Here is a 27,918-nt window from a genome sequence, read left to right on the forward strand (position 1 = left end):
GGAGAAACCAGTCCTCATAATATTTCTTATGTGGAGGTCCTCACTTTATTAGTGTGATGTATGACACATGAGCCTAGGCTAAGTCTTAGTTTGTCAAATTGATGGCGATGTTTCATTGGACCAAGAACCATCATTTCAGTCTTATCACAATTTAAAAGTAGGAAGTTTCTAGACATCCAACTTCTCACTGATGCAAGGCAATCTTCTAAGGATTTTATGTGAACGAGATAACCAGCAGTTATCGGCATGTATAACTGAGTATCATCTGCACAGCAGTGAAAGGTAATATCAAAACGCCGCAGTATGTGCCTAAGGGGTGCTATATAAAGGGAGAAAAGCAGGGGCCTAAGACGGACCCCTGTGGAACCCCAAATTTCATGTCACTAAGGTTAGAGGTAGTGTTATTGTACAAAACACAGTGAGAACGACTGGTCAAGTATGGCGTCAGCCATGCAAGGGCACTCCCAGTAATCCCAAAATGATTTTCCAGCCTATCAAGTAGAATATGATGATCCACTGTATCAAATGCAGCACTGAGATCTAACAGCACCAGAACTGTAGTGGTGTCTGAATCCATCGTAAGCAGAAGATCATTCACCACTTTAGTGAGAGCCGTCTCTGTGGAATGATATTTTCTAAAAGCAGACTGCAGTGGCTCAAAGAGATTATTCTCAGTAAGATAGTCTACGAGCTGTCGTGACACCACTTTTTCCAGAATTTTAGAGTAAAATGATAGATTTGATATCGGCCGATAGTTTTTCAAAATACTAGGGTCAAGATTAGGTTTCTTAAGTAATGGTTTAAACACTGCAGATTTGAAACATTTATAGGAACAGATCCAGAAGTTAAAGATTAATAATTTCCAGCACAGTCGGTCCAAGAGTGGACCACAGGTCCTTAAACAGTTTTGTTGGTATAGAATCAAATAAACAGGTTGTGCTTTTTGTTGACATTACAAGTTTTGTGAGCATGTCTAGTGAGATACTATCAAATTCTGTAAATCTAGGTAATACCTCAGTAGTGGCGCCCACCTCAATAGCAGGGTGTAGTGGCTGGGTTAAGGCATGCTGGGATATGTTTAACCTGATGTCTGCTATTTTCTTCTCAAAGTAATCCAGGAAATCTTGTGCTGTAAAAGGAGAGTGAACTACAGGTGGTTGTCCATGAATAAGTGTTGCCACCGTGTCGAACAAGAACTTTGGCTTATGCTTGTTTTTGTTGATCAAATTAGAGTAGTAAGTCCACTTTGTAGCCAATAATACATGCTTATAGTCTAAGATAGCATCACGCCACGCAAGGTGAAATACTTCTAATTTTGAACGGCACCATTTTCTGTTCTAGACCTCTTATGCTTGAGGTCACGCAGATAATCAAGTGAACCAAGGTGACTGTTTTTTTTGGGGGGGGGGGGGGGTTAATAAAGGTGGCGCAGTCATGTCGAGTGTTGTTTTGAGCACTGAGTTTAAACTATTCACAAGTCTGTCTACTGACTGGGTATTTGTCAAATGTGAAGCTAAGACATCAGGCAGTCTAGCTTCGAGTTCAGTCATAGTTGAGGAGTTGATGCATCGCCGTAATGATATATAAGGTTGTTGTTACACAAAACACGGCAGTGAAACTGTAAACTTAATAAGTGAGTGACCAGACACCACTGATGTAAGAGGCATGATGTCAATATTTGTGACAGCAATACCACTTGTGAGAACCAAATCCAGGGTATTTCCACTAATGTGTGTTGAGTCCCAAATGCATTGCCAAAATCCTAATGCATCAACAATTTCCATAAATGATTTGCAGAGGGGATCAGAAGGCTTATTTATATGAACGTTAAAGTCACCAATAATGAGAATGATATTTAGCATAAGGGTATACTTGGGTGATCCCCCAACACTTTATATTACTGATTTGTGGGGACCGGGGGGACATGTCATTTCCTCATGACTCCTGTTAGTCTTAATTTGTGTTTGGTCCTCTAAAGGATAAATGAACAGATAAATCCATAAAAGTATGAGGTGGATGGTCCGTGTAAATTTTATGTACATAAAGAGCTCTTTTGTTTGTTTCCATCATGTGATTCAATAACTTGATGCTAAAGCATCTGTTCTGTAATACAGGGATTGCTTGTACGATGCCTGGTACAGTGTATTTTCATTTTTCACATAGCTGAATAATTTAATTAGTTATACCATTTTTACAGGGGTCTAAGCTTGGAATCAAGTTTGCTCACATAAATGGCCAAAAACAATCAATAAATAAAATTAATGCAGCATCTCTACATACGTACATTTCACTAAGGCCAATTCCGGATGAGTAGGTGTGACTAGGTTAAATCACGTTTGAGTAATTCTGATAAATTCACATTCATAATTATCTTTAAAAAGTATCATCTATTGATCACTGATTTCACAATGGGAAAAACAGTCCATGGAGGCTTATGGAGGCTTATGATAAGGTGAAGGCAAAAATTGCCAAAAAAAAGATTTGTTTATAGTAATTTGGCTGTAAATTGGTTGGGCTGATCTCGAGCATCAAGCTATTACCCCAGTCACACTAGACTAAAAATAGGCTGGCACCCTCCGTGTGACAAGGAAACAACACTGCCAAAACTGAGTCATTGCCAACAGCCGATTGCAATGAGTTGTGGCAGCCAACTGGTTGCAAGTAGCATGGAGCACCCTCAACTTCCAATTGATGTTTTTCAATCAAAAGGTGATTGCGCCAATTCTGAAGGTTTGAGCATTAAAACTCTCAGATGCCTAAAGGCATTATGGGAAAATGAGCCTCCTCATCACTGGTTGGTTTTATTTATTTTCCTTTTGGGTCAGAATCCATAGAACACTGCCGTCTACTGGATAGGAGTGTGAATAACATCCAACTGTCACATGGCTGCTATTCATTGCAATGAATCACACTTAACAGAATTTTCAGTTTTGCAAATGCTTTTTTTTTTTAACAAATGAAATAAATATATATATTTACAAATGCACATTTATTTGTAAAAACCAACACACACATTATAGTAACTTGTGTGTGTGGTTTTTTTTTTACAAATAAATAAACCAACCAATCAGTGATGAGGAGGCTCATTTTCCTATAATGCCTTTTGCCATCTGTGAGTTTTTAATGCTCAAACCTTCAGAATTGGTGCATTACTTTAATACTAAAAGATATGTGATATTTTCACTTTGTAAAAATAACAGTTGATGTTAATATCAATAAACTGTCCGGAATTATTAAATCAAACCATAAGTCAAAACTGCTTTGCTTTTGATGCCTTTTGCCACATGTCTGGGGCACTGTGTGTTGAATGTAAATGACACTTCCTTACGGCAGTGTGCGGTAACAGAATTTCTGACTCATTTGTGATCACCTCTGATTGTATTCCGAAGCATTGGTGGAGCTTAAACTCAAAACTGACTTGTCAGTAGCTGTCAGTGTACTGAAGTTAATATTAAAAGTTAGCGGTTTGGTGTTGTAAAAGTTAACTTTTCAGTTAGTAGATTAGAGGTTATCGAAGCTAACTTTGTGGTTAGCTATGTCCACTACTGATTTTGAATACTAAACGTAAATCAGGCATCTCCATATAAAAACAATTAAAAATATATATAAAAGCCAAAATGATGGGTTGCATAAGTAATGGAATGCTTTGGTATAATACCTGTAAATAATCAGTTGTATTGCCAGTGTATTTGTTCCCCTCACCCACCACGCCAGCTGATAGTGTCAGGTGGATTTAGGTGCACAGGTAGAAGCAACACATGGTAGTACGTTTAGTCACCAAAGTCCAGGTTTTCCATCTCTGCCACTATTTTAAGTAGTATTTTCATTAGTAATTTTGCAGAAATGCCAAGAAAGGTGAAAGAAAAACTGAAGGAGAAGACGGCAGCCCTCATCCAGTCAGACAGCAGGGACACCAGTTCTGTCATTCCACCCATGCAGCGGAATCTCCCTCTGAATGAGGTAAAACGCCAAAACCTGCCTTCACAAAATCAGTTTGAAGTACTTTTGTCCTCACAACTTTGTGTTTAGAATCTTGATTTTGACATTTGTGATGTGTAGTATGCACAAGTAGGTTGTTTCCTTCCAATTTAAATCCAGGGTCTTTCAAAATCTCTATTACAGGTTCATCCACCAGCTGCACCTCTGAAGAAGGTTCCGACCCATGTGTTGGACCCTAACACCTGTGCTCCTACACGTACTCCAACAGCTATCCTGCCGGCCACCAGCACTCTGCCTTCGGTGGCCAGCCAGAACCCATCTTACGGCACAGTCCGCATTCAGCAATCCGGCACCAAGAGGGCCAGAGGGTCCAGTCCAGACAGCAGTGAGGACAGTGAGGAGGAACGAGGGGTACCCAAACACGCAAAGAGACGCACCAAGCTGCAGCCTACCAGCGACCTTACTGAGGAACAGGAGGACGAGCTGGTTGAGTGGATCAGGAAGAGACCCATCTTCTATGACCAGTCCATGCGGGAGTTCAAGAACAAGCACAAGAAGAACAGGCTGTGGGAGATGAAGGCCAAGAAGATGGGTGTGGATGGTAAGTGTTGGATCATTTTCATTTGCTGAACTGATCTCTGTACTGAACCTGGACTTAAAAACGTTCATATTACACAGAAAAATTGGACTAGTTAAATTATAATCATGAGAACGTATAACAGAGTTATGACTTGTACATGACATTATGGAGTTAGCAAATTTCAACAGAAAGGGAGAGTGTTCACTTGTAAAATGAGCTCCCAGTCCCAGGACAGTTTAGTGGGTGAGGCGTTGGCAAACGGCGTGAGGTCATGATCACGATACTGTTGTTAGTTCGGTAAAGTTAGAAGGATATTCAAAAATGGACTCTTTAGAGCCTTTTCAGGGGGACACTTCAGGAAATGTCCATGTGACTTGACTTGAATGACTTCCATGTCCATGTGTCCATGTTTTTAAAATGTATGTTTATGCACACTAAGCTCTTGCAACATTTTTTCCAATGTAGTTTTACTGCAAATGGCAAATAAACTGAACTGAACTGAACTGAACTGTAAAGATAAAGCCTGAAAGGAACTAGCTGAAGTTGTGGGGGTCCTTTTTAAATCGATATTCTCCTCTTATAATGTTCTAGATTTGTAACTGTTTTATCCATGGATTCTGAACATTGAACACTGAAAAGGATTGTTCATAATTGACAGTTCGATGTCCTTCCATCTGGTCGGAAAAGTCGGGGTGCACGTGATAATTAAGGCTTTAATCTGAGTTGCAGTGTATTCATCCTTAAAGTGGAGTAGTGCCCCCCCCCCCCCCCCCCCCCCCGGGAAAAATATTTTCAAAATATTCTACAAGCTTTAGCTGTGGTTTTTGAAATGCTTTGTCTTTTCAGTCTTCATGTATTTCATGTAGTTTAATTGTTCTGAGTTAATGCATAATTTGGTTTACAATTTAAAGGAAAATCATTCCAGGTCCAACTTCCACGTCATATTCTGTTATTTCAACATCATCACTGACAGAATCTAGGATCATTTAAATGTGCACTTCTTTTGAGATTTTTTTCTTCCAGGAGATGTTGAAAATGTATCATTAGATACAAAATTAATTTGGTTTCTGGGACACAGCGGGCCCTAGACCCCAGCTCTGGGGGAGGGGGGGCTGGACCCCCCAGACCCCCTGCAAATTTTCCTGGGATTTACCAGTTATCACTTCACAGCCCTGTAGTATGATTGTGTCTGAAACGTATCGGTTTATTTTTATTAGAATTGATGGTTTATCATACAGTGTTCGAATGCTGTTCATGACGTTTCCACATATGCCAAACCTAAGACTTGATATTTAAAAAAGAAACAAAGAAACCCAGCTTACTGAATGGAAGTCTTTCTCAGCTTCCAGACCAATTGGCAGGCTGTAAGACCATTTGGTTGGATCTGATTTAATAATATGTGCAGCGGCCGTCTGGTGTTGTCAAGAGTTTGTCGTTGTGGAATGAACCCAGTCTGGTCATTATGTATAAGCTGTGGAAGGATCTTTTCCACTCTTTTGGTAAGGATAACTGTGTATAATTTATAATCAACATTCAGTACTGGAATCTGTCCATATGGTCCACATTCTGGTTTGTCCTTTCCCTCTTTTGGGATAAACAAGATGACTCCTTGTTCCATGAGGCCTTGTCAAACCTGTTCATACTGTACTGAATGCCTTAATAAGGTCAGTTAAGAGACTTCAGAAACTCTACAGCTGGTGTGCCAAACCAGTCGATCGCATAAAAAAATAGAAAAATCTGTTATTGGACTCCAGAGGATTTAGTGCTGCTATAACGGACATGCAGAAGGTGGCAGCAACGCACCAATAAGGATGCTGGCTGCTGTTAAACGCAATAGAAGAAGAAGAGCTCTTCTTCTTCTTCTTCTTCTTCTTCTTCTTTTGTGGTGGAGGAGAACTTTCCACACACGGACGCAGAACATCCTCACAGGACAAAGACTGGGCGGAGCCTGAGAGTGCACATTATGATGATCAAGTGCAGAGCATCGTGTTAGAATTTGACAGGTGTTTTACTGACTTATTGTTATGGCAGTTGTGCACAATTGGTGCACAATAAAATTTGGCTTTCGATATAGCTTAGTAGATCTCCATACACTGTCAACTTTAAAAGTAGATCTCAGTTCAAAAAGGTTGGGCACCGCTGCTCTACTTACTGTATATCATCTTGTTATGGTTTTAGAATCCAAATCTTTTATTTTGTATGTTTTTGCATTTTTTTCTTGTCAGGGGTTTGTTTGATATTCAGCTGGTGTCATGGTACCTCTGTTTTGTAAATACCATCTCTTTTCAATTTCCTGTGAAAATAATACATTTATTTCATTCCTTATCTTTATTTTTGTCATCAAGCTTGAATTTTGTTCTATTTTCATGTTGTTTCGAGATCCTTGAATGCTTGATTGAGGTCCTTTAGTCTTCCCCATTTTGCTTTCTTTTCATAAGCACAAAAGGATATTTCCCCAAATTCACTGCTTTTAAGGCATTCCATAATGTAACTTGATCAACTTAACCTTCATCATTTTCTTCCAAAAGCATTTTTTTATTCCCTTTATCATTTTGGACTGAAATTTTAGGTAATTTACAACACTTGTATTTGGTCCCCACAATGTTCTTTGCTGGTTATCAATGATACATGCGGGGGGGGGGGCAGCCGACAACATTACAGCTGGTTAATCTGTGGGGGTCAAAACAAGAAATGTCTAGTAAACCCCTTCGGCTGCTCTCTTGTTTGCACTCAGGTTTTTTTGTGTTTGAGTCCTAAACTGTTTGATTCATGTTGGCACGTGTGCACTATCCCGTCGTCCACCTTGTGAGACCTGACAGCACAGTTTATGGACGAGTGAAGACAGCTGCTGTCGCTTTGTTTCCATCCAGTGTGCCTGTATGCTGTATACTGTCTGTGTGACACCTGCCAGTTGTTCTGCACGGGCCTTTAGGACTCTGGACCTGCTGCTTTCCAGGGGTTCACCTGTTTCAAAGCCCTCAGAACGCTGTTGAGACAGTCTGGGAGGTGTTGTCTCTGACCTCCGTGTCTGAGTTTCTCCTGTAGTCAGTGACTGATTGGATTCCCTGACACATACTGCGCGCGTTGTTGTCACGGTAGAAGTCTTTCCATTTTTGGGAATCTGCCCTTTGAGCTGCTGTGATGGTTTTACGCAGCTCGTAACTGGCCAACTGATAGTTTTCACTGTCTCCTGACTTGTAAGCTGCATATCTATTCCTGATTTTCTTGCGGACATCTTCATCAAACTATGGTTTTTGATTTGGGAAAACATGGACAATTCTGGAGGGGACACAGATGGACGTGCACCAGCTGATGTCTCTGTGTGTCCATGTACACTGGCTGTAGCGTCTTTGAATACCATCATATCTGCTAGCTCTAAACAGCTCTCCAGATGTGCCAGTTCGTTGTCAGACCAGGTGTTGGTGATTCTTTTTTTTTCTTTAACTTATATTTTATTAAACTTTATAACACAGTTATACAAAAACAACATCAACATAAATATGTTTCGGTAGCACATTATTATAAATTATTTTGCTTAAACAATGTCCATTTTTTTTGTCCATTTGTGGTTCCCGTAGTCTCATACTGTTACTTTTTTAATTAAGAATACGTCCTCTATCGTTGTCGTCATCATCATCGCTCCTTTGATGGCACATCCATCTTCCACCACTTCCTCGTTATACATTTTTTTAGCTGCTATTAACATTCTCTTTACCAACTATTCATCACATTTCTAAATAGAGCCATCAAGAAAATTATTCAAATAAAGGAGTTTGGGTTTCAGTGGAATTGCATATCCCAGAACTTGGTACAGGACATGACGGATAGTTTTCCAAACATCTAAGCATTTTAGACATTTTCAGAAGATATAGGAATGGTCAACATCCATCATCCCTCATTCTCTGCAGCATTTCTGATGCATCTGTAACTGTTTATTTTTTAACTTGGGTGTAATAAAGAAGCTTATCAGATTTTTCCAGGCAAACTCCCTGAGAGCCGGTTGTTGCATAATTATATTTCCACATGTCGAGCCAATCCATATATTAAATTCTTCTTCCCCATTTTATTTTCACTTCATGGGTTGTGTGTTTATCAGCCTTTGTGCTGAGATAATCCTAATATTGTTGCCTTTGTAAGCTTTCATCTCTGAAAGCTCTTCCATGGGCAGACCCACTTGTACTTCTTTTTTATAGGAGTCTCTCATTTGGAGTTAGTGGAAGAAACCATGTTTTTGTTTGTTGAGTTGATATTTTTGAGTCAGACTTTGAAAACGCTCCAGTTTCCCCTTATTCTCTATTACTCTCCCAAATAAACCTGCATATTATTCTAGCCCATGTTGTAAATTGAATTTTGGGGACCTCTACTGGCAGGGCTTGGAATAAGTACATAAATTTAGGCAAGATGTTCATTTTTAACTATTTCAACCCTGGAACTCAGATCTAAGGGCAAAGTGGCCCACCTTTCTATATCAATCAATCAATCAATCAATTTTTTTATATAGCGCCAAATCACAACAAACAGTTGCCCCAAGGCGCTTTATATTGTAAGGCAAGGCCATACAATAATTATGTAAAACCCCAACGGTCAAAACGACCCCCTGTGAGCAAGCACTTGGCTACAGTGGGAAGGAAAAACTCCCTTTTAACAGGAAGAAACCTCCAGCAGAACCAGGCTCAGGGAGGGGCAGTCTTCTGCTGGGACTGGTTGGGGCTGTGGGAGAGAACCAGGAAAAAGACACGCTGTGGAGGGGAGCAGAGATCGATCACTAATGATTAAATGCAGAGTGGTGCATACAGAGCAAAAAGAGAAAGAAACAGTGCATCATGGGAACCCCCCAGCAGTCTACGTCTATAGCAGCATAACTAAGGGATGGTTCAGGGTCACCTGATCCAGCCCTAACTATAAGCTTTAGCAAAAAGAAAAGTTTTAAGCCTAATCTTAAAAGTAGAGAGGGTGTCTGTCTCCCTGATCTGAATTGGGAGCTGGTTCCACAGGAGAGGAGCCTGAAAGCTGAAGGCTCTGCCTCCCATTCTACTCTTACAAACCCTAGGAACTACAAGTAAGCCTGCAGTCTGAGAGCGAAGCGCTCTATTGGGGTGATATGGTACTACGAGGTCCCTAAGATAAGATGGGACCTGATTATTCAAAACCTTATAAGTAAGAAGAAGAATTTTAAATTCTATTCTAGAATTAACAGGAAGCCAATGAAGAGAGGCCAATATGGGTGAGATATGCTCTCTCCTTCTAGCCCCCGTCAGTACTCTAGCTGCAGCATTTTGAATTAACTGAAGGCTTTTTAGGGAACTTTTAGGACAACCTGATAATAATGAATTACAATAGTCCAGCCTAGAGGAAATAAATGCATGAATTAGTTTTTCAGCATCACTCTGAGACAAGACCTTTCTGATTTTAGAGATATTGCGTAAATGCAAAAAAGCAGTCCTACATATTTGTTTAATATGCGCTTTGAATGACATATCCTGATCAAAAATGACTCCAAGATTTCTCACAGTATTACTAGAGGTCAGGGTAATGCCATCCAGAGTAAGGATCTGGTTAGACACCATGTTTCTAAGATTTGTGGGGCCAAGTACAATAACTTCAGTTTTATCTGAGTTTAAAAGCAGGAAATTAGAGGTCATCCATGTCTTCCATATCTTTTTGGATATTTTCTTGAAGATGTAAGTAAGTTTTATTAGTGGTGTCCAAAACATCTTTGGTTACCATCACTCCCAGGTATTTGATTGATTCATTTTTGCTCAAAATGTAAATGAGTCCACCCACCACTTTAATCATACCTTAGATCTTGTTCTGACTTATGGTATGGAAATTGAAGACTTAACAGTATTCCCTGAAAACCCCCTTCTGTCTGATCATTTCTTAATAACATTTACATTTACTCTGATGGACTACCCAGCAGTAGGGAATAAGTTTCATTACACTAGAAGTCTTTCAGAAAGCACTGTAACTAGGTTTAAGGATATGATTCCTTCTTTATGTTCTCTAATGCCATATACCAACACAGGGCAGAGTAGCTACCTAAACTCTGTGAGTGAGATAGATTATCTCGTCAGTAGTTTTATATCCTCATTGAGGACAACTTTGGATGCTGTAGCTCCTCTGAAAAAGAGAGCCTTAAATCAGAAGTGCCTGACTCCGTGGTATAACTCACAAACTCGCAGCTTAAAGCAGATAACCCGTAAGTTGGAGAGGAAATGGCGTCTCACTAATTTAGAAGATCTTCACTTAGCCTGGAAAAAGAGTCTGTTGCTCTATAAAAAAGCCCTCCGTAAAGCTAGGACATCTTACTACTCATCACTAATTGAAGAAAATAAGAACAACCCCAGGTTCCTTTTCAGCACTGTAGCCAGGCTGACAAAGAGTCAGAGCGCTATTGAGCCGAGTATTCCTTTAACTTTAACTAGTAATGACTTCATGACTTTCTTTGCTAATAAAATTTTAACTATTAGAGAAAAAATTACTCATAACCATCCCAAAGACATATCGTTCTCTTTGGCTGCTTTTGGCTGTGATGCCGGTATTTGGTTAGACTCTTTCTCTCCGATTGTTCTGTCTGAGTTATTTTCATTAGTTACTTCCTCCAAACCATCAACATGTCTATTAGACCCCATTCCTACCAGGCTGCTCAAGGAAGCCCTACCATTAATTAATGCTTCGATCTTAAATATGATCAATCTGTCTTTATTAGTTGGCTATGTACCACAGGCTTTTAAGGTGGCAGTAATTAAAGCATTACTTAAACAGCCGTCACTTGACCCAGCTATCTTAGCTAATTATAGGCCAATCTCCAACCTTCCTTTTCTCTCAAAAATTCTTGAAAGGGTAGTTGTAAAACAGCTAACTGATCATCTGCAGAGGAATGGTCTATTTGAAGAGTTTCAGTCAGGGTTTAGAATTCATCATAGTACAGAAACAGCATTAGTGAAGGTTACAAATGATCTTCTTATGGCCTCAGACAGTGGACTCATCTCTGTGCTTGTTCTGTTAGACCTCAGTGCTGCTTTTGATACTGTTGACCATAAAATTTTATTACAGAGATTAGAGCATGCCATAGGTATTAAAGGCACTGCGCTGCGGTGGTTTGAATCATATTTATCTAATAGATTACAATTTGTTCATGTAAATGGGGAATCTTCTTCATAGACTAAGGTTAATTATGGAGTTCCACAAGGTTCTGTGCTAGGACCAAATTTATTCACTTTATACATGCTTCCCTTAGGCAGTATTATTAGACAGCATTGCTTAAATTTTCATTGTTACGCAGATGATACCCAGCTTTATCTATCCATGAAGCCAGAGGACACACACCAATTAGCTAAACTGCAGGATTGTCTTACAGACATAAAGACATGGATGACCTCTAATTTCCTGCTTTTAAACTCAGATAAAACTGAAGTTATTCTACTTGGCCCCACAAATCTTAGAAACATGGTGTCTAACCAGATCCTTACTCTGGATGGCATTACCTTGACCTCTAGTAATACTGTGAGAAATCTTGGAGTCATTTTTGATCAGGATATGTCATTCAATGCGCATATTAAACAAATATGTAGGACTGCTTTTTTGCATTTGCGCAATATCTCTAAAATTAGAAAGGTCTTGTATCACAGTGATGCTGAAAAACTAATTCATGCATTTATTTCCTCTAGGCTGGACTATTGTAATTCATTATTATCAGGTTGTCCTAAAAGTTCCCTGAAAAGCCTTCAGTTAATTCAAAATGCTGCAGCTAGAGTACTGACGGGGACTAGAAGGAGAGAGCATATCTCACCCATATTGGCCTCTCTTCATTGGCTTCCTGTTAATTCTAGAATAGAATTTAAAATTCTTCTTCTTACTTATAAGGTTTTGAATAATCAGGTCCCATCTTATCTTAGGGACCTCGTAGTACCATATCACCCCAATAGAGCGCTTCGCTCTCAGACTGCAGGCTTACTTGTAGTTCCTAGGGTTTGTAAGAGTAGAATGGGAGGCAGAGCCTTCAGCTTTCAGGCTCCTCTCCTGTGGAACCAGCTCCCAATTCAGATCAGGGAGACAGACACCCTCTCTACTTTTAAGATTAGGATTAAAACTTTCCTTTTTGCTAAAGCTTATAGTTAGGGCTGGATCAGGTGACCCTGAACCATCCCTTAGTTATGCTGCTATAGACTTAGACTGCTGGGGGGTTCCCATGATGCACTGTTTCTTTCTCTTTTTGCTCTGTATGCACCACTCTGCATTTAATCACTAGTGATCGATCTCTGCTCCCCTCCACAGCATGTCTTTTTCCTGGTTCTCTCCCTCAGCCCCAACCAGTCCCAGCAGAAGACTGCCCCTCCCTGAGCCTGGTTCTGCTGGAGGTTTCTTCCTGTTAAAAGGGAGTTTTTCCTTCCCACTGTAGCCAAGTGCTTGCTCACAGGGGGTCGTTTTGACCGTTGGGGTTTTTACGTAATTATTGTATGGCCTTGCCTTACAATATAAAGCGCCTTGGGGCAACTGTTTGTTGTGATTTGGCGCTATATAAATGAAATTGATTTGATTTGATTCCATTTCCCAATTGATTTTTTTTTTTAAATAACAAGATGGGGTATATAATTACCAGTGATGCCGGTAACGCATTACTCTAATCTGACCACTTTTTTTTAGTAACGAGTAATCTAACGCGTTAATCTTTCCAAATCAGTAATCAGATTAAAGTTACTTCTCCATGTCACTGTGCGTTACTATTATTTTTCATTGTGGGTCGATAGCAGCATTAAACTTGGTCCGTGGGCAGGGGGTCAGGGTTCGACTGAACTGCCCACTTTAAGCGAGCTGTGAGCTTTTCATCCATGGTTTTTTGCAGCTGCTCGACTCGTCCTCACCTCTTAAAGCGCGGTGACAACAGCACACCTGCACTGAGCTTTACAAAGACATTTTTATACTTTTTTCCTCCTTTATTTATAATTCTGAGCTGAGCCGCTCCGTATCGTCTCGTTAAAAACAGCTGATACTCCACGACGCGTCAACAACTAACACTATTTTCCACTCAAATGCACCTAAACTCTCTTTCTGAGGACCACATGATGTGAAAACGCAATAAAACTTACTTACCTGTAAATCTGGTCACGTTTTCTGCATAAATAAATGTTATCCATTCTTTGTGCTCAAATGCCAAAGCAGGGGCGAATCCAGATGGAATGGGGGCGTGGGGGAGGGATGTACCCCCCTCCCCCACAACACCCCTAGATTAAAGGTCCAGTTTTGAAGCCGTTTTTTACTACACCTACTAATATTGCTTAAAATAATAATAATTTTGACAAGTAAAATGTTTAGAGAGAATTTAAATGTTAGAAAAATGTTAGAATTTAATAGTTACATTTATAAACAATGTAGGTTTGAAATTGCAAGTTTTACTGTTACAGTGCTGTCAACAGTTAAATATGAGGTCAAGAAAGATTATTTTACTTTTTATAAAACAAGTATTTATTTTCATTGAAGTCAAGAAAGGGTGACTATAAAGTGAGTTTTGGCAAAACAGGTATCATTGTCATGTTGACGTGGGTTGTTGGCAGCTGGGGAAAGTAACTAAAAAAGTAACTAGTAATCTTAGTTACTTTTACAATTGAGTAATCAGTAAAGTAACTAAGTTACTTTTTCAAGGGGTAATCAGTAATTGGATTACTTTTTCAAAGTAACTGTGGCAACACTGATAATTACATTTTAGAATTTGGGTTTTGAAATGTTTATTTTATATCTAGATAAATATCCAAATATTGCCATGTTTTGGGTTGTTCAAGGAATGTTGTCACATCGTCAGCAAAAAGCCCATTTTTATGTTTTACTCCATGTCTTGTAATTCCTTTATTTTTCTGATTTTGTCGTATTGCCTGTGCTAGAGGTTCAATAAAAAATATATATATAAAAAAGGACGGGGATATGAAAGCTCACATCCCTGTCTGATGGATTTTGTAAACTAATTTTATCTGTAAGACTTTCATTTATTTTTACTTTCATTTATTTTTACTCTGGCAATTGGTTGACTATGCAATGTTTTGAAAAGTCCCACAGATTTTTTTTTATTTATTAAAACCCATTTTTTTCTAAAATTAGATATAAAAAGTTCCAATTAACACAGTCCAAACACCTTTTCTGCATCTATACTCAACAGAATTGTGCTCCTTTTCTCTTTCTGTGCGCTGTCTACTATATGTAGGGTTTTTCTAATATGTGTCTGGTGCCCGTGTATAAACCCTGTCTAATCCTTGTCAACTAACTCTGGTATAAACATATTTATGTTACTGCAGATAATTGATGTGTATATCTTATAATCTATATTTTGTACAGAAATTGGTCTATAAATGATGCATTCCTTGTGTTTACCTGGTTTGAGAATAACTGATATCAGTGCTTCTGACCATAAAGTTGGCATTATATTTTTCTTTTAGGGTCCAATTTAAAGAGTTACAGAGAATTGTTACTAATTTGTTCTTGAATAGTTTATACCACTCAGCTGGGAAACAATCACTTCCTGGCCGTTTACTATTTTTTTTAAGTATTTATGGCTTTCAATATCTCTTCCCTTGGGACTTCAGTAGTTACTGCATTGTTTTGAGTGATTCCAATTGAAGAGCAGTCCAGTAATTGGAGAAAGTTTCTCTTCTCCTGTTCACTTGCAGAGGGAGGTTGTGTAGAGAAAATCATATTGTATGATTTTTAAATAATTCATTTGCATGTTATTGCATGAAATAAGTATTTGATCCACAAGAAAAACTGACCTCAATAGTTGGTACAGGAACCTTTGTTTGCAGTTCCAGAGGTCAGATGTTTCCTGTAGTTTTTCACCAGGTTTGCACACTGCAGCAGGGATTTTGGTCCACTCCTCCATATACATCTTCTCCAGATCTTTCAGGTTTGGAGTTTCAGCTCCCTCCAAAGATTTTCTATTGAGTTCAGGTCTGGAGACTGGCCAGGCCACTCCAGGACCTTGAAATGCTTCTTACGGAGCCCCTCCTTAGTTGCCCTGGCTGTGTGTTTGGGGTCATTGTCATGCTGGAAGACCCAGCCATGACCCATCTTCAATGCTCTTACTGAGGGAAGGAGGTTGTTTGCCAAAATCTCACAATGATTTTGACCCCTTCTATCCTCCCTTCAATACGGTGCAGTCGTCCTGTCCCCTTTGCAGAAGAGCACCCCCAGAGTATGATGTTTCCACCCCCATGCTTCACGGTTGGGATGGTTTTCTTGGGGTTGTTCTCATCCTCTAAACATGGTAAGTGGAGTTGAGTCTAAAAAGTTCTATTCTGGTCTCATCTGACCACATGACCTTCTCCCATGCCTCCTCTGGATCATCCAGATGGTCACTGGTGAACTTCAAACGGGCCTGGACATGTGCTGGCTTGAGCAGGGGGACCTTGCTGCCCTGCAGGATTTTAAACCATGACAGCATCATGTGTTACTAATGTAATCTTTGTGACTGTGGTCCCAGCTCTCTTCAGGTCATTGACCAGGTCCTCCTGTGTAGTTCTGAGCTTTCTCAGAATCATCCTTACCCCACAAAGTGAGATCTTGCATGGAATCCCAGACCGAGGGAGATCTTGTGCTTCAGATGGCAGTTTTCCCCGAACCACTGCTTTAAGGGCATCCCACAACACTGTGGGGTTCACGTCTCCATTATCATATATATGTTTAATAAAGCATGACATGAGAACTGATCGGAAACAAATACAAGAGCAGAACTAGACTAGGAAAACAAGGTGATGAATGAACTATAAGAAGAACACAAACTACAAGAAAATAGAAAGCATCACCCCGGTATAAAAGCATAATGAGAAAATACACAGATGATAAACTAATGATCAGTAATGCAACAGAACTGGGAATAACCATATGATGAAAACAAAATAACTAGTGAATCATGACAAGAACAAAGTGACAAGAAAAACATGACAGAATAAATCCTGATGAAAATAAATATAAATAAATCAAAGCTGAAACAGACCGAAAGGAGGAAGACAAGGGCTCAGCGCCCTGACCCGGCCAAATCCCTGACAAAAATAAACCACCCCCGCCTTGCTTCGTATCATGAGGGACATGACTAAATGCGTACGCCAATGGGCAGGCCTCCTCCTTAAGGGGAGGACATTTGTAGGTTTAAGCCAGGTTTCACATAACCCAGTCATATCTAAGTGGTGATCCATAATTAGATCATTAATCACCAGTGATTTTGAGGACAGTGATCTTATGTGAATGAGACCCAAACTAAAGGCCCTGTCACACCTTGACAATTTAGCTAGCGTATGCCAGTCGCATTGGATTGAATGAATGGATTGTGATGCAGGCATTAAAAACGTTGGCATATGTCCAATAAGTTAAGGGTACGTTTTTTTTATTTTATATATATATATATATATATATATAAGTTAAGAACACGTTGAAACACGCTGAAGCTCGCTGATGTACGTCCAAATAAGCTGAGCTCCTCAAAAAATTTTGGGCATGCTGAAAATTTTCAACGTATCCCAGCGTGACTCGCACGTCCTGCACATGCTGGGCATAAGTTGTAGGTAAGTTAAGTAATTGTTGGTACACGTTTCTTGTAATTTACATGAGTCTAAATACATCCATTAAAGCTGGCATTGATTGGCTGAAGCCTGCAGTCCTCATGCAAACAGACTTTCATATTCACACATGAAGTAAATCTGATCTCATCATTTCAGTCCAATTCACAAAAACCTCCTGATTTTTGAAAATGACGTCTGAAAATACTTTAATTCGAGGCTGGAAATGTAGAGGTTTTTCTCCTGCAGGTGTGTTTCTCAGAGGATGGTGGCATCGTGCTCTGAACACACAGCGCTGTGACGATTTAAACTTTTAAAGCACTGTCGCTGTGGTGTGATCATCAGATGACCTGATCAATCAGGTGTGGCCTGATTAAAGCGCTGTTGCTGTCAGTGACCACCACACCGACAGATCACACAGCAATTCATTCAGGTCTGATCACACAGACAGATCACATCTGATCAGGGTTGACTGGTGCTTTAAAAGTTTAAATCATCACAGTGTTTCATTATTCAAGTCTGTAATGACCTGATCAGTGGACCTGAAAGCAGCCACTCAGCACTTTAAAAGTTTAAAGAGTCACAGCACTTTGTTCATTCACAGCAGTGTTTACCACAGCCAGTTGACTCATCAGCATTCTGTACACGATGAAAATGATCTACAAAGATAAAAAAATTAAATTAAAGAAATAAAATAATGTTAAATTACTTTGTTTCTGACTGGCACCACAACGTGCATAACCGACCCGAACCACTGGGTGGAAACGGGGCTTTTGGCATACGCTGGTTAATCGTCAAGGTGTGACAGCTGCATTGATTTATTAGATGTACACCAGCGTGTGCCAGTATTTTTTATGTGGTCGGCATACGCAGGCTAAATCGTCAAGTTGTGACAGGGCCTTAAGGACCTCGGTGGTTTTTTATAATTGGACTGTTTGGATTTAGGGCTGGTTCCAGAGTAGCATATATAAAATGCCTAGAAGTAGGTTTAGGTTTGGTTTTGATAATTGGACTGTTTGGATTTAGGGCTGGTTCCAGAGTAGCATATACAAAATGCCTAGAAGTAGGTTTAGGTTTGAGAAATTCCACAGGGGTTGTAGGTAGCAGACACAAAATATTTGATATTGCAGGAACAGCCAGCGGCCTCAATTTCAACGTCATCTAATGTAGTAATGGGTATTAAGTTCGCAACGCATATCCCTCTATGATTTTAATTTATGGACATCTCTGCCGAAACAGGCCACAGTCTCAACTGGACGAATTTCCCTCCTTGCCACATAAACTGCACTATCACCATAGTGGATTTTCTGTGCTGATTTCCCTGCTAAGCTGATGGATTCCACACCCACATTCTTCATAAGCCTTGCAGGGTCTCTAATCACCTGCTCCGTGGCCTGCTGTAAAGTCCTAATGTTACCCGCCCTGTAGAGCTCTATGTTTGCAGACAAGATGGTAGTGCCTTCCCCAGTAGGGTCAAGGCCGTCCAGCATCAGCAAGCCACGGCGGCCCAAAAATGAAGGCCAGTTATCAATAAAACTAAAGCCTTGCTGTCTACAAAATTGCACTGACAGCCTGCTAAACGCCTCATCATTACCCTGGGAGGGGAGGGGACCAGAGACTCTTAATTGATGCCGACACATCCTTCTGGCAAGGTCACACAAGTCCTCTCTGTGTCCATTTTTGTGACCTCAGAGTGCTTCATTCTAACATCATTGGTGCCGACGCAAATAACTATGTGACTGTATCTAGTGTCATGTTCCTTTGTCTGTCTACCCTTCTGCAGTGTCAGCACCTTAAGATGAGAGGCAGTGTCAGGAGCTCTGGCCACAGCAATACTTTTAACGTCAGCCGGCGTCTGTTACCTGACTTTGCAGTTGATAGAATCCCCTATCACTAACGCCTGGCATTTTGGCCTGGAGGTAGGGATGCAAGTCAGCCGTGAGCTCAAAGGGCTAACAACAGGCATATCCAAGCCCCACGTGACATCCTCCTCCTAATAACTATCTGAAAGCCGTTGCCCACAGCCGGCATTGCTAACCTAATGCTAATGGGCACGCAAGCCGGCCCAACACCAACCTCATCTGGAGTGCCCATAACATCTAACTCCACTGACCTAAGAAACTATTTTAGCTTAGGGATATGGCTCTCTAATAGAGCCACCCTATCTGTCAGCATCGTGCAGGATTAATGTAAAGTGTAAAGTAGTGTACTTTGTGCACCAGAAAATCCAAGAGTGTAGCCAAGCTAGCGCAAGCTAGCCGATAACGAAAATGCTAACAACTCCTAAGATTCATACAGGAGTAAAATAATGAGCTAAATTTTGCAACAGTTACACTGAAAAGTAACAGAAGTATTAGACTGGTAACAGTAATAAAAGAAAAGATTTTTAAAAAAGTGTAGCCGAGCTAGCGCAAGCTAACTGGTAATGAGACGCTAACCACTCTTAAGATTCAAAACAGGAGAAATTTAAATAAGACTCACAACAGATGCAGTTACAAACTAAAAGAAGTGCAAAACAGAAATAGAAGAAACAAATTCAGTCTTGTTGTGATTACAAGGGCATCAATTCAGCATGCAGTCCATCAGGAGCAAGTTGCCAGATCTGTGAACCAGCATCAGCAAATGTGCCTTTCACTTTTTCCACATTTTATGTTACAGCCTGATTTCAAAATGAATGAAATTAGCTTGATAACAAAATTCTACTCACAACAACCCACAATGACATGAATAAACCTTTAAATTGTTTTTTTTTTTTTTTTTTGGCAAATGTATTGAAATATAAAAAACTAAGAAATCACATATACATAAGTATTCAGAGTCTTTGCTCAGTACTTTGTTGATGCATCTTTGGCAACAATTCCAGCCTCAAGTCTTCTTGAATATGATGCCACAAGCTTGGTGCACCTATCTTTGGGCAGTTTGGTCCATATGTATATGTGTGTATTCTTTATTTTTAATGGTATAAGGGGAGGGTGCTTATAAGCTTTGCTTCTGCCTTCACCCTTTCGGCCACATGGGTTCTTCGTACATTGTTTCTTTTATGTTTTGCTCATTTTCCTCTCCTTGCACCCACACTGTGTGTTTTCTTAAGAGCTGACGTAACATGTGAATTTCTCCTCTGTGAGATCAATAAAGTTTTATCTTATGTGCATGGTGACAATAGTTGGAACCTAATAGTAAACCATTGAACTTGTTTGTGATTTATTTCATCCAGCCAGAATTAATCTGAATGTTGTGTTTTGTTACTTTGTCTGCCTGGCCTGCAGAGTATCTACACTGTTCATGAATATATCCATGAGCCAAGCAGCTCATCCCACACTTCCCTATCCTTAGCCAAGTCCTCTAACTCTTTCTGGTGGATTCTGAGGCATTCCAAAGCCAGCTGGGAAATATACTGTATTTGTGCGTCTGAGCACCCTGTGCATTCCGCATGAAATTCTGCTTGAAGTGGGGATGGGCGGCACGAACGCATCCAAATATTATGTTTGTTGGACCTTCCATTACAATAAAGTGTCTGATTTCCTCAGAAATAAAGAATAAATCACCTTTCTGTGTCTGGTTTTCCCCCTGTTCTTTTATCATTTATTAAATGTGTTCCTTATCAGCTGGGGTCTGGCACAGCAAAAACAAAACAAAAAAACAATAAAGTGACATGCGCTGTCTGTTTTCAACATTTACCACACGGACAATAATTTACATCACTAAAACATTTTGCACAGTATTTATATTAAAACAGAAAACTCTGTCTCTCATAGAAGATTAAAAAAGTGCTTAAATCCAGGTGACTGCAGTTTCCACTGTCCATACAAAGCTAGCCATATTGTCATCCAATGTCGTCCAATGGACTCCGTGTCTTCCTGGTGGCCATATTGTCATCTTATACAAGAAATAAGTCTTTCACAATAAGGGCACAGGACAAAAGGATGACAGGAAAATCAACATGAAAACTCTTTGTTTTTTGCTTTTTACAATGTGTGTGTGTGTGTGTGTGGTTGGTTGGGGGGGGGGGTGTGTGTCACAGAATTAATTTATTTGAGGTGGGCGTTTAACAAACTAATTTTAAAAATATTTAATGTCATCATCATGATGTTCCACCTCCAATTTCACTGTTGGTCTGCTGTTTCTGGGCAGTGACATTTACGGTAATGAAGCATTCGACACCAAACTTGCTACGGTGACTGGGGGCACCAAGGGCGAGGTCACTGGGACCCTTAGGTTGAAAGTGTACACACACACACACACACATGGTCAGCCTTATATATTAGACTGGCTGAGTACCCCTCGTTGGATTTTATCCACATCATATATGTCATGTCCCTTTATTTAGTGTCCCTGCCACACCATGACGTTTTTACATATTCTTGAAGAGTAAAAAAAGCTTTTTCCACATTGCCTTTTGTTTTTTACCATAAAATTACACTGAACAAGGATTTAGATGTTTCGTTACCCATCTGAAAATTTGTATTTACCACCTCTGAGTTGACCTACTTTATCGCTGCGATGGATGTGACGTCATGCGAGTAAATGTGTCAAAGCACGGCTCTGTTTACCAAAACAGACACGGACAGCGAAGGCATAGTGAGCGATTATAGCAAAGATTTAAGTGACATATTGATTGTTTCGAAGAAGATGAGGACGTTTCTGATGAACGAAAGTGAAAATAATGAGGGACTCGAACCGTGTACAGTCGTGTTCAGAATAATAGTAGTGCTATGTGACTAAAAAGATTAATCCAGGTTTTGAGTATATTTCTTATTGTTTCATGGGAAACAAGGTACCAGTAGATTCAGTAGATTCTCACAAATCCAACAAGACCAAGCATTCATGATATGCACACTCTTAAGGCTATGAAATTGGGCTATTAGTAAAAAAAAAAAAGTAGAAAAGGGGGTGTTCACAATAATAGTAGTGTAGCATTCAGTCAGTGAGTTTGTCAGTTTTGTGGAACAAACAGGTGTGAATCAAGTGTCCCCTATTTAAGGATGAAGCCAGCACCTGTTGAACATGCTTTTCTCTTTGAAAGCCTGAGGAAAATGGGACGTTCAAGACATTGTTCAGAAGAACAGCGTAGTTTGATTAAAAAGTTGATTGGAGAGGGGAAAACTTATACGCAGGTGCAAAAAATTATAGGCTGTTCATCTACAATGATCTCCAATGCTTTAAAATGGACAAAAAACAAAAACAGAGAAACGTGGAAGAAAACGGAAAACAACCATCAAAATGGATAGAAGAATAACCAGAATGGCAAAGGCTCACCCACTGATCAACTCCAGGATGATCAAAGACAGTCTGGAGTTGCCTGTAAGTGCTGTGACAGTTAGAAGACGCCTGTGTGAAGCTAATTTATTTGCAAGAATCCCCCACAAAGTCCCTCTGTTAAATAAAAGACATGTGCAGAAGAGGTTACAATTTGCCAAAGAACACATCAACTGGACTAAAGAGAAATGGAGGAATATTTTGTGGACTGATGAGAGTAAAATTGTTCTTTTTGGGTCCAAGGGCCACAGACAGTTTGTGAGACGACCCCCAAACTCTGAATTCAAGCCACAGTTCACAGTGAAGACAGTGAAGCATGGTGGCGCAAGCATCATGATATGGGCATGTTTCTCCTACTATGGTGTTGGGCCTATATATCACATACCAGGTATCATGGATCAGTTTGGATATGTCAAAATACTTGAAGAGGTCATGTTGCCTTATGCTGAAGAGGACATGCCCTTGAAATGGGTGTTTCAACGAGACAATGACCCCAAGCACACTAGTAAACCAGCAAAATCTTGGTTCCAAACCAACAAAATTAATGCCTTGCAGATGTGAAGAAATCATGAAAAACTGTGGTTATGCAACTAAATACTAGTTTAGTGATTCACAGGATTGATAAAAAAGCAGTTTGAACATAATAGTTTTGAGTTTGTAGCGTCAACAGCATATGCTACTATTATTGTGAACACTGCTGTATGTTCCAGCCGAACACGGCAGAAGACGAGGATGAAGCGCAATAACAACCTAACTTTCAAACAGCATTATTTAATGTATATAAGCAATGTTTTTATTAATGTTTTAATTTCTGTTTTAGGACTTTGGTGGCAACGCTGCATTTAATGAAAATGCAGGGAGAAAACAAAAGCAGACAAAGCAAGAGAGACCAAGGTTCAGAATATACTTTCCTTAGTGGAAAAGAGGAGGATTCACAGTGAGAAAGTTAGGCACAGATCCAACATGTGATATGTGGAAAATAAAAAAACAAAACAGATTATTTGTATATTTTTATATAGCATGATAAAATGAATAAAAATACAATTTCACATAAGTTTCACATTGTTTCATTCAAATGAGAAGTGTTTTACAATTTGTTAAAAAACATTTTATTCAGTCTATGTGAGCGACAACAAAAGAGGTTCTTTAGATCTGCAAAACACCAAACCGAGCAGAAATCCCACCAATGATCCTCCTCCACTGAGCAGCCAACGTGAACGGACAAAGCTGAGGCTGATGGTGCCCAGTGGACCAGGTACCACCGATGAGCCCGACCCCTCACTCCAGAGGAGGAAACTGGAAGCCAGTGTAGTCGATGATGGTGATGGAAAAGTCCTCCTTATTTTAAATACAACACAAGCTGGTAGTGCCAACCTTCTGTGCCTTCCCACGTGTCCCCAGCACAACCACACAAATTGCCGATATGTGATATGATGATACTTTCTGCAACAAAAAATAGCATGGATTGACGTTCAAAACAACAGTTCATTCTTTTTGTATTTGAATATTTTTTACTTTTTTCTATAAACCATGTAAATGAAACTTTCTATTTCATGTGCTGACTCGTACTGTGGAGCATCATGTGGGCATAGTGTGCCACTCTGAGGACATCTGCATCCAAACACACAATCGAGAAACGAGCCAGCTGTGTGACACATTGAGGATTTTCTCTTGGGGGAGGTGATGGTCTAGTGGTTAAGGTGTTGGGCTTGAGTCCAGAAGAACATGGGTTCAAATCCCCGCCTGACTGGAAAATCACTAAGGGTCCTTGGGCAAGGCCTTTAATCCCCTATTGCTCCCAGTGTGTAGTGAGCACCTTGTATGGCAGCACCCTGAAACCGGGGTGAATGTGAGGCATAACTGTAAAGCACTTTGAGCGTCTGATGCAGATGGAAAAGCGCTATATAAATGCAGTCCATTTATTTCTCCAACACGTTGCATCTCCGTCAGGACCGCAGAAATTTACCTGCAACAGGGAGACTCAATCACAAGTGGCATCGGCTGACTGTGTTCACATGAGCACCTGAAAAAAAAAAAAAACAGAACATTGACATTTTTGTGTTTTCCAAATATACATATGCATGTAAACTGAACAGCCTGTTTTTTGTTCAGACTTAGATTCATTCAAAGTAGATTAGATGATACAATTTATGATTACAGATGTTCTGTATGTGTATTTTAGACAGGAAAGTCTCCATTTAGCATAAACTTGTTTCTACAATATTATGCCTAATAAAGTTTGACAACAGATATAGAAGTAAAATTTTCTTTTATTTAGAAATCTTTTTTTCCATCCCATGTGGGTCTACAGCTTTTCAGATAAAGATTTGCAATCATTTGCTTTGAGTAAAAAGTGAAGAGTTAGCAATCACAAAAAACTGACTTATAAATGATTAAATATATACAGAATGTACAGAAACTTTATTTTCAGTGATTTTAGAACAAACTCCTGAATTTAAGCACGCTGTGCTGCTGAAATAATTTTTTCATATACAAACACACCGTGCGAGGAATAAATGATCATTTAGAAGAAAAGGTGGTGAGTGAACAAACCATTCTGTGTTTTATAAGCAGCTTCGTTGTTGTTGCTGTCATCCCCTGACAGCTGTGCTTCATCCTCGTCTTCTGTCGCATACGGCTCGAACATATACGGCTGGAGGCCCTCATTATTTTCACCGCTGCTTTGTTCATCAGAAACGTCCTCATCTTCTTCAAAAAAATCGATATGTCACTTAAATCTTCGCTGTAATCGCTCACTATGCCTTCGCTATCTGTGTCTGCCATGTTGGTAAACAGAGCCGCGCTGCGACACATTTACTCGAATCACATCACATCCGGATGTGGATCCGGAGGCGGTAAATTCAAATTCTCAGATGGGTAATGAAATGTCTAAATCCTTGTTCAGTGTAATTTTATGGTAAAAAAAAACAAAGAGAACATGTGGAAAAAACTTTGTGGAAAAGCTTTTTTTAATTCTTCAAGAATATGTAAAAACATCATGGCGTGGCAGGGACATTTTAAGGTGTAAGTTGTGTTGCATTGTGTGTATCTTATCATCATTAATTTTCAGAGAGCAATTTGTGACATTCATGAAAATCAAGTGAATGATAATAAAAAGGTGACGGCAGGTCAGATCACTGCAGCGCTCTGACACACAACAGGGACATTTCAATGGAAAAAAAACATGCTTTAAATCGTGTTGGCCCGTTTGGATTGTAATTAAAGTGCACCCCAGCCAGCTGCTACTTTAGAGAGAAAACTGAGAGACCTTATGTTAAAAACTGATTTATGGCCCTGTCAGCCAATCAGAATCGACTACGTCACTAAGCCCCGCCCCTAATCCCACCCTTATGATGCCACAGCCAATCAGAATCGATTATGTCACTATGTGCTGCCCCTAAGCCCCGCCCCTAACCCCTCCCCTAGTCCCACCTCCAAGCCCCGCCCCTGGCTCCTCGCCTAGCCCCGCCCCTGGCTCCTCCCCCAGCCCCACCCCAAGCTCCGCCACTAGCACCTCCCCTAACCCCGCCCCTAGCACCTCCCCAAGCTCTGCCTCCAAGCCCTACCTCCCCTCCCACCCGGGTCTAATATTTTAATGTCATTTTATTCCATGAATTAAAGAACGATTAAAAAAAATACCTAGATCTTTTTTAATGTATTAAAGAATTAACTAATTCTGAAATAATTAAACATAAATCAGTGTCTAATATTTAATACCCCTTTAATATTTTTTAATTCTTAAATTAAAGCTCGTCCTTTTATGGTTTTTAATGCCTCAATTAAAGAAGGATTAAAAAATACCGTATCTTATGCATAATTATGGGAGGTTTTCTTCAATTTAGTGATTAAACATGAATATTTTAATACCCCTTTAATATTTTTTAATTCTTAAATTAATGCGTCTCCTTTTCTGTTTTTTAATTCTTAAATTAAAGAAGGGTTAAAAATAACCGTCTCTCGGCTGTAACGGCTGTAAGTCTTTGCAGCAAGACGGTCAAATACCCACGCATAGAGCTCCTCACAGAAACATGACCCCACGGCTGTAATACCTGTTGCAGACGCTAGCTGTGTGTGTGTGTGTGTGTGTGTGTGTGTGTGTGTGTGTGTGTGTGTGTGTGTGTGTGTGTGTGACCTGCGCAGCGGGGGTGTCACGCCGGATTGTCTTTTATAACATAGTAAAGAAGCTTGAATCTTTGGTTGAAGCTTGAATGTTTTATTACATCCGATTTCCTGATGACGGGGTCGTTCGCTGGGCTTGTTTGAAGACGGAAAAACAAAGCTTATTCTACGGGTCTTTTTACAAGGTGTCTGGCCTGGAGGGACGTGATCGATCAGGGGCTGCGGGACACCCGCTGATCGGAGATGCCGCCCGAGGTGATGAAGGCGGAAAAAACAAAGTTCCTTCTCAGTCACGTCCCCCTGTGGGAAGGAGTCACTGCTCATTTCCACTACGACCGGTGAAGAGTGAAGGCGCCTGGACGCCGCGATGGGTATAAAATAGAATTAATTTGCGGTAAAAAAAAAAAAAAAATCCCCTGGTCCTGAAAAACCATATTGTTTAATTAAGTTTTCTCGTCTTCGAGCAGATGCGAAAACCACATCAGCTTTCAGGGTAAGTGATTTAAGTAATCTTTTTTGATAGAAATGACTGTTTTTAAATGATGCACGCGGTCTGAAACTGTCTTTTTTAGACAAAACCACGCAGACGCTCCAGAGTGCATTCGAACCCGGCCTCAGTAATATATTTGAAATATTACAGAATATCTGCTTGCGAGGGTGCTGCTTTTATTTATTTATTTATTTTAATTCTAGAAATCAAGTCAGAGCCCCCTGAAGAAGTTTGAAGGCTGGAAGCCCCGACTTCACCACGCAGATGTAAGTACACCGACCGAAATTAAATCACGGTTAAAACTCTGGAATAACCCGATTTTTTCTGTTACAGCCCGTGGAGAAGCGGGTCAGCGGCAGAGAACCGTAAAACGATCCACGGATTTACACGGTAAGGAGTCGGAGTTTATGTATTTATTTATTTTAAATATTTAATAACTAACGTTTTTCTCTTTTTTCAGCACGCGGTGGAGGGAGACCATCTATTTTCCACCGAGACGCAAGGCTCGAAGATATTCTGAGCTGGGATTAATCTCATCTCGCAACTTTTTTGAAAATGTGTATTCTGTTTTTTCTTATTCCGATGGAACGGGAGAATTCATTTTGAAGAGGTATATTAATTGATTTTGAAGAGGTATATTAATTGATTTTCTTGAGGTAGATTCATCCTGGTACGGATTTTAAAAGATGGAAGGAGAGAATTCAGGTCGGGAAAATAACTTCGGACGTGTATTGGATTTAAACGCTTCAATAATCAACTCAGCGGGGAGCGCTCCTGGAACAAATGGCCCATTACCCGAGGCGTTAAATTCACCGCCTCGAAATAACATCGAGTCCGGAGAGAGACTTTTAAGCCGTGTTCGTTTAACACCTCTAACTGATGCTCTTAACAATTTGGCGGCTGAACGAGAATCGGAAGAAATTAACCCCTACATCATTTCTGCGATTAACGCGATAAATTCGACGGTCCAGTCTGATACTGAAGAGCCCCCTGAC

General features: G+C 40.0%; 1 protein-coding gene across 2 annotated transcripts in view; it reads left to right on the forward strand.

Moving 5' to 3' along the window:
* LOC117505992 overlaps window positions 1-27,918 on the forward strand; it is a 58,068-nt gene that overhangs the window by 2,619 nt on the left and 27,531 nt on the right. Inside the window, exons 2-3 of one of the 2 annotated variants that reach the window (XM_034165536.1) lie at window positions 3,831-3,960; window positions 4,123-4,540. In XM_034165536.1, coding sequence (XP_034021427.1) covers window positions 3,844-3,960; window positions 4,123-4,540 — 535 coding nt within the window. In that variant the 5' untranslated portion in view covers window positions 3,831-3,843. Of the gene's footprint in view, window positions 1-3,000; window positions 3,961-4,122; window positions 4,541-27,918 lie in introns of those variants that run through there. The other variant, XM_034165535.1, reaches the window with a different exon arrangement.

This window comes from Thalassophryne amazonica, unplaced genomic scaffold (genome assembly GCF_902500255.1).
Source record: "Thalassophryne amazonica unplaced genomic scaffold, fThaAma1.1, whole genome shotgun sequence".
NCBI classification, from domain to species: Eukaryota; Metazoa; Chordata; class Actinopteri; order Batrachoidiformes; family Batrachoididae; genus Thalassophryne; species Thalassophryne amazonica.